The 14,549-nt window shown below is 40.2% G+C and overlaps 1 protein-coding gene across 1 annotated transcript in view; it reads left to right on the plus strand.

The window, feature by feature from the left end:
- The window catches only part of lrrc75bb (leucine rich repeat containing 75Bb), a 37,573-nt gene that overhangs the window by 7,001 nt on the left and 16,023 nt on the right, over window positions 1-14,549 (plus strand). Inside the window, exons 2-3 of the mRNA XM_074689739.1 lie at window positions 1,957-2,085; window positions 5,621-5,733. Coding sequence (XP_074545840.1) covers window positions 1,957-2,085; window positions 5,621-5,733 — 242 coding nt within the window. The remainder of the gene's footprint in view (window positions 1-1,956; window positions 2,086-5,620; window positions 5,734-14,549) is intronic.

Here is a 14,549-nt window from a genome sequence, read left to right on the forward strand (position 1 = left end):
CACGATTCCCTTCCGTGCTTCGGCACGCTTCGAAGAGGTGGGCTTCGGCACGGTTTACTTCATGCACGAGCACAAGCAAGCGGACAGCGCGTGCGATCCATTACGTATAATCACCGCGAGCACATCTCTCGACAGTCATTTTAAACAAAGTGCGGTTGTTAGAGGGCTGTGTCGGGCGAAAACGACTAATATAAATCCAAAAGTCTCTAAAGTTGTTGCAGTGCTCTCTGTGTCTCATTTTGCTGACGCTGATGAGATCGCGCTTCATGTAAACAAATGCTTCACGTTGACATAGGCGGGCTGTGCGCGTGTCTGATACCCGCTAAAGTCTGGTTCATATTGGGGTAGTGTGACCGCCGGCCGTACTCTCCAGCTGGGGAGCAGCGCTGCAGGGTGGCAATCGTGCTCAAGCACGGCACGTTTTGGATGGCCAGTGTGACCGCGTCCTTATTTCAACTAATGTAATGACAAAAAAGAGGTCTGAATTGCCTGAAACAAAATTTTAATTAACGTCCATCTAACCCTGAAACACTAATATTTCTTATGAGACCAAGCTTATAATTATCCAAATATCAACAATTTGATGTGGTTGCACACAGTAAGCACATTTGTGTTTTGTTTTTGTTTTTTTTCTCCCTTTAGTGAAATTTTTCCTATTCAAAAGACAAGGAGATGCATTTGTCACAGTAAAATGATACTCATAAAAACTATTCATAAATCGACGTTTCACGGCTCTTAAAGGTCTGTGTGCAATAAAACAAATAGGCATGGGTGATGACATTTCAACTTTCTGCGCAGGCCGTTTCTATAGGTTTTATATCACGACGTGTGTCGCTTCGCATCATACTCACCTCCATGTGGAGCGGAGAAATAACTGATCAGGATCCTTAAACACTCGCTGTGAATCACCCTGCACTGGTTTTAACCTTAAATAAACATGTTAGCAGCTCCTTTTTCTCCCATGAATTTCATGTTTCTCCACCAAAATCTGCAGTTTGGTGGCTTTTACTTTTGTTTTTTGTGTCAGTGGGTAGAGGTAAGGAGGACGCAGGTGACAGGTCGATAAACTCCTGACGCTACATATACGTTTGACTGACAGCGGACAAATGTAATGGCAAAAGTCTTCTTTCAGCTATTGGATGAAAATCATGATTTCAGAAAAGAGAGGGACGCACTTTGGAGACTCGAGCAAGAGCCGATCAAATGCGGGACATCGACTCAATTCGCAGGATGTAGGAAATGTGGTTAAAACGTTGTGCAGTCCTGCACAACGTGGGACACCTGGTCACCCTAGATAAGAGAACTGTGCTTGTCAAGATTAGAGAAATGTCTTAACACAAGCACATTTCTCTTACCCCACTGGCAGATTTGTTTACTTGTTTCAGACGATTAAGACTTCATTTTTGTCATGAAACAACTTGAAAAGAAATTTTTCTGGATTGGTCAGGTGAATAAGGCCTATATTAAGTCTGAAAAGACATTTTTACTGAAAATAAGACAAAAAACACTTGATAAGGTTTCAGGTTTTTTGTAGTGTAGAAAATAAATAATATATTTTGGCTCTACAATCTTTTTGCAAGGAGTTCAATATGACTAAAACATTCTGAGACCACACAGAGCTGTCATCTCATTTGTAAATATTTCAGTAAAACGAGAAAAAACTAAGGTGTCAGTGTCTGATATTTACAGTCATAGTCTTGCTCTGTCTCTGGAGAGTTGCTTCCAAGGCAGACTCGGGTTTTAGTGTGTTGTATTGCGTGCAAATTCTGGCATCTCATACAAGAAAGCATGAACTATAACATCAAAACTAGATGGAATCACAGAATTAATGAGCTCACGACATATTTTAAGTTTTATTTTTTACTATTCATTATTTTTAAAACCCGAAGTATTGGATCACGACTCAGTAGCGGCAGATAATAAATATCTATCTCTATCTCTCTCATTTCTCTGCAGGATTTGGGACTCCAGGGAACGTCACTCAACGACATTTTGTACAAGAACGCCGCCTTCCTCAACCTGGTGGACCCCATTTCCCATGAGCTGCTGCTCAGTCTGGCCCGAGACCTACAGTGTCCAAAAAGGGTAAAAAAAAAAAAAAATAGTATAATAACAGACTGATCCAGTTTATTTTTCAACTGCTGCATTCATGAATTATGAAAGAGCAGCTCTTTGTTCCAAACACAACAGACCTCTCATTCATTAACAGAAGACAAGGAGCGGAGAAGGGAGCTGTGACATGTCGGCATTAATTAGACATGCACCCATAAGTGCATGTCCCATTGTTGTCATATTTCTGTGAGGCCGTTGCCGTGCTGTTGTGACAACAATGAAGTGTTGCTTTGACGAAACACGACAGCAGATGCTGTGAAGAATGGAAAATGATACTTTGAGTGTTTAAGCATTAGCACTTTGAACAGGAACGTGTTCAGCATCAGGTGACGTATTAACTTAGACATGAGAGCATCCTGTCAGCTATTGACGATCGCTCCAGAAGTGACGGCATCATGTCTTAAAGGGGAAAGGTGAGTGACACAGCAAAAAAGAGTGAGTTTAATCCTCACAGTAGCAGCTGAAATATTAGTGTGACTGACCAAAACTTTAAGACAGGGAAAAAAAGTCAATGTGACTTTGAAGATTTGACAGATCTTCCCACAATCCCCTCATGTACGAACAATTTACTTCCTGCATTTTCTGCATATTTAAACAAAAGTGTAAAAACAGGACTGTTAACAGATAATACTTATGCAAACTTACATCAACTTCCTGCACTAAGAAATGTTTTATTTAACAGGAAGTGTAAACCTGCAGGTGTTAGAGCTGAAGGTTGAGTTGAAAGGCTGCAGAGAAACTCTGGGTCAAGGTTTGGCTCTGCAGTGGCACCCTATGGTCTCTCTCCTGACCCCACCGTTCCTCTGCTCTCTCTGCCCAGTAGCAAACAAGCCGCAGCTGTGCTCCAGACCTGCAGGTGCATTACATATCCGCCATGGCTGCTTCATGCTTGAAAGAGTGGGCAGATACGCAGCAGTGGTCAGGCTGGAGCGTACAGAGCCAGGGACACGATCAGGGGCACAGAGGATTGTGGGGCATCGTGGCGTTGGCAGCAACATTGATCATTGTGCTTTGAGGGGTCCAACAGGTGGTCAGAGGGATCAGACTGGAGACATGATAAAGCCACAGACTGGTTTCTATTATAACTCAACACAGTCAAATAGCATGTCCCTTCACTAAAGCATACAGGCTAATGAAAGCAAAATAAAGAGTTTTTTTCCATGGAAGTTAAACAACTCACATAATATCACAACTTTATTGTCTGATAATGGCATCTTTATCTCTAAATACTTTGATCGTATTATCAGCTCTTTACTGTAACATTACGACTATTTATGTAACTAGGGATGGGCAAGTACTGGTATCAGTATCAGGTTAATACCAGCCTTATTTCAAGGTATCAGTACTCGTGAAGGCTGCTGATATCAGCAGCTGATACTCAAAGCAAAGAAAATCTTACGTGGAGTAAGTCCTCCTCACCAGTAGTTGGTGCTACATTGCTGTGCTTTGACCCCACAGCAAATTTACACCAGGTCCTGTTTAGACGACATGAATAAACCAGGGAAAGTTAATAATTACACTCTTTATTTTGCACTTCAGTTTATTTTTAGAAATTACGCAAACTCTGAGAGTTGTTAGTTTTATTTTGCACTTTTTTTAATCAATTAAAAACAAATCGTAAACTTAGAGTTGTTTGTGTTTCATTCAAGTGACTGTGCCGTCTTTGTTCAAAATGAATTGCCACCATCAATGAAATTTTATGTATCAAAAGTATCGACATGGGTGAGATCTCAAGAGGGAGTACTTGTAGTGCTATCGGTCAGAAAAAAAAGGGGTATCAAACGTCCCTACCTGTAACATTATGACTTTTTAGTCATGACATCATCGATGGCAAGTGTTATACTGAAAGATGATGAAACTATACTAAAAGATGGTAAAATGGTAAAAACGTGAAATTTTAAGAATCGTACTTGTGCATCACAGGAGCTTTTTTACCCACCATTACTTGACTGCTTTTCTTGATTCTGATCCGTAGCTTTTGCTTAATTTTCTCATTTCCACAGTTCATAATTTCACCATTGACTAATGTTTTGGATGTTATTTTTAACTAATTGTTGTTTTTGCTGCCGTAGAGGTTTGTCCATATTATTTTTATTATTTGGAAACATGAGTTACAAGCTGTGTTTTCAGTGAAGATGAACTCTTCAATCATTCATCATATCTAAGTTCATGTTTATAGAGACAGTTAAATCAGAGACTGTCCCATTACGATTTATATCTCGATTTTTCCAGAGTCAGAGTCAGCTCCTCTTCTGGTAGCAGGAATACAAATTAGAGATATTAAAATTCAAATTACATTTCAAACTCAGATATGAGGGTGAGGACACCACAGATCCAGCTTAGAGCCGCTGTAAAACATAAAGCCGGCAGCAGTAATTCTCAGCTAAAGTCAGTGGTTATCTCTTTTAGGAAAAGATGGCCTGCCCTCAGATGGAGTGGTCGCAGGCAGCTGATAGTCACCTGTAGGAAACTCTAATCTGAACGCTGTTTGCTTTGCTGAGGAAAGCCCAGGAGGAAAGTGGCAGACATGTTCTCCTGACTGGCTGGCGACCCGTGAAAGGAGACTGTCAGACGTGACGTGGATGTAGAGGAGCGACGTGTTAGATTTAAGGCCTGGCAGCTGCTACTGTGCCCACTATTTTCCAACAGACTGGCATTTGTTTAGCTTATACATTCAAGGACGCACTGAGGATGAAATGATGGATTTCTTTTGAGCTTTAGCCTGGAGTCCCTGACAGCTCGTGTAATGTATGTTCAGTTTGATGCACTCAGGTTTATAGACCCATGATTAATGCCTATAGAGCTACAGTACTGAACATTTACTTCCACGCCACAAATTCACATTTTCTAAGAATACTTCCTCATTGCCAATCAGTATGCGCCAGCGTAACACGGTGCTCACTCATCCAAGTGGCTGAAACAGCAGTACTGAAACTGTGGGGCATGTTTGTTTGTCGCCCGAGAAAAAGAAGCGACCGCACGAATTGTTAATCGCCTTAAGGTAAATTGCCGCCGTCTTGCTTTTTTTCCCGTGCTCGCCACATTGCCTCTCTCTTGTTGTCGTGTTGTACCATTAATTAGATTTGCCCTGCTCAGCACAACCCATTTAAAGTCTTTGACGGAGGAGGAAGAGAGCACAGAGGGAGAGGAGGGGGAGGCGAGACATGGAGGGAGAGGGAGGCAGGAGGGAAATAAATGAATGTTTCTGTGGAGGAAATGTTTGAAGCTGCTGTAGTCAAAGGACAATACAGAGAGACTTTGTGACTGTGTGAGAATCAGTGCATCTAAAAGTTGTAGGAAGAAAGGAAGGGAGATGAGACATTCAGCCTCTATAAGTGACTTATCTAACCTTTTCTGCTGCGCCACGAGGAAAATTAACACTTTGTTCCATGACTGCTGTAACATTTCATGTCCAGCTCCGCGTGAGCGGCTACAGTCTGTCTTTGCCTTATCACATCAACCAGATTCACGTCTGTCATCCACCATGACTCTTATTTTTATGTTGCAGGAAACTGACTCGATCAAATCCACCAACAAGATCTGCCGGCAGCTGATCTACCACCTGACCCCTCACTCAAAGTGGACGAGGCAGAGCGTGCCCAGGAGGAAGTCTCAGGCCTGGTGAGTGTCTCCTCTCTGCTGCAAGACCAAGAAACATATACAGAGGTTATTAAAAGTAAGAGACGACTCAAGATGTTACGGCCACCAAAGCTCCTGTTTTCTGCTGTGCTCCAAGATGTAGCATATTCTCCTTTTCTCTTGTGTCTATAACTCAAGACGACTTCTCTTTTTGTCTTTTTTTTAATGACCATCGAGATGTCCAACATTCTCAGGGGTTTTAAAGTTCACAGCAAAAATTCTACTCGTGTAATTAATAACTACTTTATTTTCCTGATATTACTGCTTTATAATATCAAAGCTTGATAATTATAAAAATACAGCTTTGATCTCTTAACATTATGTTTATTTTTTTAAATATGACTTCAAACTGCACACATAAAATCTTTTCTCTTGTGATATTAAGTGTGAATTATCCTGGAAACATTTAGACTTTTTTCTCCTGAGATTACTCTTTAAGTCTTGTAACAAAGCAGCTTGATCCATTCACAACATATACCCTTTTTTTGTAACAATACTTCTTTAATCCTTTATCGTTACAGCTTAGTTCTCCAAACATTACGACTTTTTTCCAAAGTATAACGACTTTTTTCTTCGAACAGTTAAGCTTTAATTTTGGAACACTGTGTCTTCATCCTCATTATGACTTCTATGCTTGTAACACTGAGATTTATTCATGTAACATTAAGAATGTTTTTTCTTACAACATTACAGTTTTTTCTGGTAACATTGCAACTTTATTCTCATAAAACTACAACTTTATTCTTGTTAAATGAGAACTTTAATCTTCTCACAGAGACTTTTTTCTGCTTATGTTTTTGGGAGAGTTTGTCTGTTTGTTTGTCTGTGAACAACATAAATCAAAAAGTAACAAACAGATCTTGATAACATTTTCAAGAAATGTTCAAAATGGGATAAGGAAGAACTAATTATATTTTAAAGGTGATCCAGATCACTGTCTGGATCCAGGATTTTTTTAAAGGATTCTTTATCATTGTGAGATACGGCCGTTTTCACCATATGTGTATATAACTCCATGATAAATGGTCAGATTGCTTTGCAAAACAATACAAGACAAGGTCACCATAATTTCTAACAGATGTTAAAGTATGATCCAGATCCTGGCAATTTTCTGGATACTAAAATCCAGAATATGAAATATGTTCTGGGTCATCATCATTTTCAACGCTGTCAGGTAACAAATTATCGTGCAAACCTGCAACTAACACCAAATTGTAGCGGACAGTCTGCTGAAAGGGAGTATAACATTAAAGTAGGACTAAACTGTTGGTGACAATCACAATATGATTGGTGAAGGTCTGCGCTCTCTGACTGCTTTTCTAGTTACATCATGACTTTTCTTCTTTTGATACTTCAACTTTTATCTCGTTAAGTAATTACTTCATTTTCATAACTTGACGACTTTATTCGTCTATCATAACAATGTTATTTTTGTAATTATGTTTCATCACATTACAACTTTAATCTTTTTAAATTGCAACTTACGGCAACTTTATTTTTGCAACAATATAATTTTTCCATGAAAAATTGTGACTTTTTCTCATAACATAACAACTTTGTTTTGTAACATTGAGTTTTTCCTCCTTACATTACTGTTAAGAGTGGTAAATTTGCAACGTAATTATTGTAAGACAACTTTAATCTTGTCAAACTCGAACTTTATCCTTGTAACGTTACAACTTCATTCTTTATTCCCTTATCTGAGACTTTATTCTCATACTTTTACAACTCTGTTGTAATACCTCACACACCGTAATTAAGATTTTGATCAATTTAATGATAATAATTTGAGATGTCCCAGAGGAAAGCCCTGCTAAGTGACAGAAGAGTGGTTCATATGTTGACTGTATTCAGTGAATCAAAGATGCGGCTCTTACCATCCCCTGGGTCCTCGTGTTTTTTTTTATTAGAGCGCTTTTTTAAACACGTTCTCACCTCCACCACTCATACATTTACGACTCCAATCGTTTTTTGTCACATCTAGGTTTTCCTCCAAGCTGAAGTTGTTTTTAATTGAGTGATGCCACATTATCGCCTCCCCTCGTCTTGCCTTCAGTTTTCACACCTCCCTCTCAGCTGCAAAAACAGATCCCCACCTTATGGCGACAGAATCGGCCTCGCACCAGTTTAAACACCAGCTGAGAGAAGTGTGATGTGTTTACTGGATACTAACCGCTCAGAGTGTTTTTCAACACCACGCCACAGCTTTACCCTGTTTCTGCTGAAGTGTGTCAGAGGATGATCAGGAGAGAAAAACAAACTGAGGTACAGCTGAGCAGTCTGTGGACAAACTATCATTGAGCTTCTGGCTATCACAGGTCAGAGACTGATTATCCTGGGAGAAATTAGGAAAAAGCAACAGACTGAACACTGATTGCTGCAGCAGCGTGAACAATCCAATACTCTCCCCATTCAAATGAAGTAACAGGTACATTTGTGAAAACACTCCACTGATAATGATGAGGCTCCCTCTCCCTGAGCAATTAACCCAGATTGAAAGATTTTTTTTGACAGCTTGAGCTAACATCCCGCCCCAGTCTCCTGGTTGCAATATTTCTGAAATAACACTCAACAGCACAACAAGGCAGACTCTCCCAGTGTGCTCATTAGCAAGCTTCTGTCTCTCCCGCAGCATCCAGACAGCTGCACTTTCTCTGTTTCTTCCTCTGCGAGAATTAAGCTCAGGAAAACAAGCAAAAGTGGGATGCATTTGAACACAGTTTACCTGCTATCAAATGATTTTTCTGCCACTGATCTTTTACTTTATAGCTAAACCATCTCAGTATTTCTCCTCCAGCTCACATAATCTTTTTCCCTCCAAACTCAATTTCTCCTCCTTTGAATTCCCTTCTTTGCATTGATTTCCTTTCCTCCTCGTCTTTTCCTGCGGGATTTTTTCCCCTTCCTTCTTGTGAGAGCCCATTTTGTCTAACAGTTGCCACACAGAGCGGTTCTGCAGTTTGAGCCGAGGCTCTTTAGGGAAACGCTCTGTCAGATGGAGAAACAGAGAGGAAGGGAAAGAGGCGGGGGAGGAGGAATCACTGCAAGGTTGGCGATTAGAAACGTAGTGTGTTTCCCTCTTTTTCTTCTCGTCTCGCTTGGAATTGATTGAGAATTTGATCTCTTCATCTCTTGGAATAAAAACACACATATAAATACACTACTTAGATTCTTATTTTCTTCAAGTGAGGCTGAAAGTCTGTCTAACCATTCTGAAAATGAGCAGGAGATCACATTCATTTGATTAATCTGAATGAAAGACATGCAACTAGTTGCTAATCCATCTGGAGAACCACATAAATCATGATTCATGCGCTTGTTCCTTTATTTAAAGGTCCCATATTATGCAAAAATCACTTTAAGTCTTTTAGTGAAAGTTGTGGGTCTTTGGTTTTCCTCCCAGCTCACAAAATGAGACATTTAATGACAAAACCTGTACTTAGTAGGGCTTGTGAATGTAAAATCCCGACCTAAAACGAGCTGTTTGGAGTTTCTGGGGTTTGCTGACGTCAGCGATTCTGCTGGAGAGAATCTCTCCAGCAGCAGGGAGGAGAATACCAAAAGTGAAGAGCCATCACTGCTCTGTTTTTGGCTGTAAACAGCCACATAGTTCCATACACAAGCTTCCCATCTCGGAACATTAGACCAAGTGGCTAGAGTTCATTTATCAAGGAAATGTTCCAGCTACACTCAGTAAAACTGTGCATGTGTGAGCTAGTCACTTCACGGCTGACTGCTTTTCCAACTTTGGACAGTACAACAGAGGGCTAGCGAATAGACTGGTCCTGAATCCAGGCGCGTTACCAACCATCCACCAACAAACCTCGGACCCTGGAAATGTGAGTATTTCAAATGCTGTGTGCTGTGGAGCAGATGTAAGAGCTTTTCCTCAGTGTCCCCCCTATCTCTGTGTTAGCTTCAGGATGCTAACTTTAGCTGCAGTTAGCCTGTTGTTTTAGCCTGTAATGTTACGGTAAACGAGCTTCGCTGTTTTCCAAACATTGTGCACTCAGAGCTTGTGGCGCCGCTCTCAGTGACGTGGAAGAGCGGGGTGGTATAAGCGGTGGCTCATTTACATATGAAGGTCACGCCCACTAAATCAGACCGTTCCGAACAGAGGGGCTATGAGAGCCTGGAAACAATGCTGCTGTGCTTGATTTATTGGCTTTCTGGACCAAAACATGTTACTACCATTTCTTGAAGACATCAATGATCCATATTAAACTGCAGAAAAGGAGCAAAATATGCGACCTTTAATACAGCATTTTGTTCTGCAATGCAACTGTATCATTGTAAATATATTACTGAGCAATGCCCCTTTAGTCTTAGCAGCTGCTTGTGCCAGGTTTCAGAGGAGCATCGAGTCCCTGGAGGAGGTTTTAATGTTGTTGTAATTGGTATTGAATCTCAGATTTATTGAGCTCATACTTTTTATTACAGTTAAAATTGCCCTTCCAGCACATATTCAAGAGATTGGACTCTGATTGCAGATGTTGTTTCATTACTTGGAGGAAGCTGTTGCTACAGCAGACGTTATGAACGTCCTCGGTAAGTTTAAAGAACGACTTTGGCTCAAGAAGACGACAGATTTTCTTCAGCTTCAGAGAGAAACTCAACAAGTACAGGAGAAAATCTGTACGTCTGGCACTTTTTGCTTTGTTTGAGTCAGTGTGGAGTACACCGTTTATCAGACAGGATTTAGTGCTGATGCTCAGTCACGCTGGTGATAGAAGTGAAAGGCAACATAGGTGCAGCAGCTGTTTGGGCAAGTGTAACCAACAGTGGACGAGCTTTAATGTTTGATCCAGACCTCACACAGCTGAGGTGACTTTCCTCCCACGGTTCACGCTGCACATCAAGTTCAGAAGTTATTTACCTTTACTGGTCCATGTTCAAAGACCGACTTCATAAACATAAACAGATGCAGTCTCATTTGCCATTAACTAATTAAATGTAGCACAGCTCAGCGTACAAGTAAGAAACTGGAAACACTTGCTCTCATGTGAATAAAACACTTTCACGACATCTTATTTTTAGCCTTTAGTTTAGCAAAATAAAACTGGCAGGCTCACAAAACATTGTGTTGAACGTTGTACTCGCCAAAGACCAGTCCCTGAACTTTAAAATCTGTTTGCTTTTTCTCTAAATTTCACTTCTTTCTCTTGAACTCCAGCTCAGTTTCTGATCAAACACATACTTAAACCCTTAAACACCTCAAACACGATAGTCGTCCAGATTGTCAAGCAGCATTTCAAACACCCACCTCCTAGCTGTGAGCACAAAAGGCCGGCACACAGACATCTCTGCAGCCGATTACTCGAAGTGTAGACAACCTGTCTGCACATTTTATTAATATAAACACGCTGTTTAGTAAAACTGACCTCAGCGTTTTCTCAAGAGTTGTATATTTTTACTATAATCTCCAAAAGAGGAGGACTTAGCATTTTGAAACTGGAAATGTGTTTGAGCTGTTCTGGTCTTAGACTCCAGAGCCAGGAGTGACCGTAACGTAGAGCATAACTTCAGCTCACAACTCCCAAAACAAAGGTGCTGGAGAGGCCATTTCAAGAATAAACAGAAATTAATAAAGAAGGCCTAAATTACCTGACCTTGCAAATTAAACCACCTTTGTGCACGTATTATAATTTGTCCTTGTTTAATCCACCACAACTGAAGAAATCCTGGATACAGATTACACATTTTCTGTTCACATGTTTTCCTATTTTTGCTTAATTTTGTAGAATTCTCACTCATTAAATATGCATTCCTAAAAAGTTAAAGATTTGTGAGGCATTTCTCAGGGTGTCCCCACACCCAATTCGGATATCAATGATGTAGACCAGGGGTGGCCGACCAGCCAGAGACCAAGAGCCACAAAAATTACTGTGTTACCACAAAGAGCCACATCACACACGTGGTCTTACAAACACACTTCCCCTCGCACGTAAACAAAATGACATAAAATGAAAATCAACACATTTTGTGTTTTCAAAGCGAGATTTGTTTTATTTGTAAGTGTTTAAATTAGCACTTGGAGCCGCGTCAAAGACAAATTCCTGTTTTTGCTGTAGAACAGACAAAGATCTATCTATCTAGCACATGTAGAGAAGAAAAAACGAAACTGAATACATCAATTTTTTTTATGAGTTGATTGGCACACCACTACTCATAACAATATAAACATATGTATATTTATGAATGGATTGAAGAGCTGCACACCGAAAGGCAAAGAGCCACATGCGGCTCTCGAGCCACAGGTTGGCCACCCCTGATTTAGACGAATAAATAAATAATAAATGCTCAGAGTGCTTTGACAGTAAGAAAAATATACATAGAAACAAAGAAGGTACACAAAAGAACTTAAACAGAACCAGACGCTGAAATCCCAACAAACAAACAGGAAACAGCAACATAAGAACTCAGAAACCAAGGAAACACATGATATGAAAAACATGAACTAAGAAAAGGAGGACCAAGAATGTCTGAAATCTTTAAAAGATGGTGGGTAAAGATAGTAAAATGAGATAAACATGACATTGATAACACAGCAGGATTTTAATAAAATGGATAAATAAGTTAATAGGATGAGATGGAAATAAAATAAGTAGAAAGATAAAAACTCCATAAACTAAAAGCTGGAAATGGTCAAAACTGAGTCCACAAAGGCTCTACTCTGGCCTGTTTGGCCTGGGTGATAAATGGAATCTCATCTCAGTACATTTACGTGATTTGCTTGTGCAGATTTGTAAAATGTAAAAGTGGAAGCTTTGTCAGGTAAGTCAATCAATCAGTCTTTATTTGTATAGCGCCAAATCATAACAAACGTTATCTCAAGACACTTTGCAAAAACATTTATAGGTCTAGACTCGTAAACATCAATAACATTTTATTAGCAGAAACCCAACATCAAGACAAGATAAGGAGTCTTATCTTATCTTAATCCACCATGAGTACAGGACTTTGCAGCATTTAGCAAGTTACAATGGCAAAGAAAAACTTCCCTTTAACGGGCAGAAACCTCGGACAGAACCAGACTCATGTTAAACAGACATCTGTCTCGACTGTGTTGGGGTTAGAGAGACAGATAGAGGAAAAAGAGTAGGAGAGAGTAGTATAGAGAGAAAAAGGAGAAAGGGGGGGGTTGAGAGAGAGAGGGATACACACACGCACAAACACACACACACACACACAGAAAGGGAGAGAGAGAGAGAGAGACACAGACACAGTCCGAAGTTTTACATTGTGGCGACAGTTAAGGTGAAACCAGCAGGCCATTCCCGGCAGGAGCACAGCAGCAGACCGTCCACTTCACCGATCCCCAGGAACCTAAGTCTTTCAAAGAGAAGACAACAGCTTTCAAAGTGCTCGACTGTTTAATAAAAATCTAAATTTTGGTTGTTTTTTGAGAAAAGACACAAAGCAGATTTGTTGTTTTTCTGCATACTCCAAAACCTGCTGATTCATGATTGGTCAGTACGACAGTGACCCTACATCTTTATGTAGCAGAAACAGATACAGACACTTTTCATCCATGGACGTCAGAACAGCTTTTTCAGCAGATTTTCAACACATTTCTCTTTTTAACTTATTAAAACTCACATCCAAGAGTTAGATCCATCGATTCATCCTCTGCTGCCACACAAATCCTGGAGGAAGAAGACACACTCCCACCTGTGACCTACTTTCTGATTATTCACAAACACGTCTCTTTCTCCTTTAGCACAAGTGTTAGAAAGTCCCCCCAAAGATCCACCAGATAAGGACCTGTCTTTACTCATGAACTTAAAAAACTGATTTCCTCCAGTGGCATCATCCTCTTGCCTCTGAATCATACCTTGTGAAGCATTAGGCGCTTCCAAGCCATCTGGAAATCCTGGCTTTGACTGTATTTGGTTTCCAAGTGAAAGTTTTTTAGACAACTGTGTGGCGGAGGATGCTTGTGACCAGTTTCTCTTCTTTTAAGATGACATTTCTGCTCCAGATTCTTTGACGTCTTTTCACAGACTAATCACCAGAGAAGGGCTCACTGATACTCAGTCTTCAGCTTCTTCCCAGCTCTGCTCAGGATAATTTTCTCTAATCTTTGAAGAAATCCCCTCTACACACCCTCTCCACTGGTATCTTAAGCCCCTCTCTTTTACTTGATCTTTTTAGGGCCATGGCAGAAATGTTAAAACTGCATACCTTCCGCCTCTGTAGGAGTCAATTTTTGGCCACATGTATTTGTAACCATTTGGTTCATTCTTTGAAGTACAGGAAAGGTTGGATGTAATTTTGTTCAAAAGTAAAGCACAGATTTTAACTGGAGAAGCTGAAAATGTTCCAAAACCTTGTTGAATTGTGACCGGTAAAAATTTGTCTTGAAGAAAGAGAAAAGTAGTGTTAAAAAGAAGATCAGATCTCCAATCATTTTTCAAAACAAACACACACCTTGGTTAGAGTCTTGTTCTCGCAACAGTGGGGAAGTGGGGTCTTTATTGCTATTGCTAACGCCAGATTTTTTGGAAATTTGTCACAATTCCTTTAAAGATGCTATGAAGAGAATCTGTTTTAATCGGACTCCAACGCCTCCTTTTGGCTCGGAGTCTCACACACACTGTCGTAAAGACGTGACTTTTAACAAAGCATGTTTGGTTTGGAATTTAATGTAGATTGGAAATCTTCTTTGTTTGATACAACTTTTTACCAGACACAATGCGCTGAGGTAAGGTATTTATCAGTACAGCTACGTAGCGCTGTTGTTTGAAACAACAACATGCAAACATTATAAGTTTGTACCATGGTTTAATAGCCGTCTA

This window comes from Halichoeres trimaculatus, unplaced genomic scaffold (genome assembly GCF_033239565.1).
Source record: "Halichoeres trimaculatus isolate MK-OKI-2021-1 unplaced genomic scaffold, fHalTri1.1 fHalTri1_scaffold_16, whole genome shotgun sequence".
NCBI classification, from domain to species: Eukaryota; Metazoa; Chordata; class Actinopteri; order Labriformes; family Labridae; genus Halichoeres; species Halichoeres trimaculatus.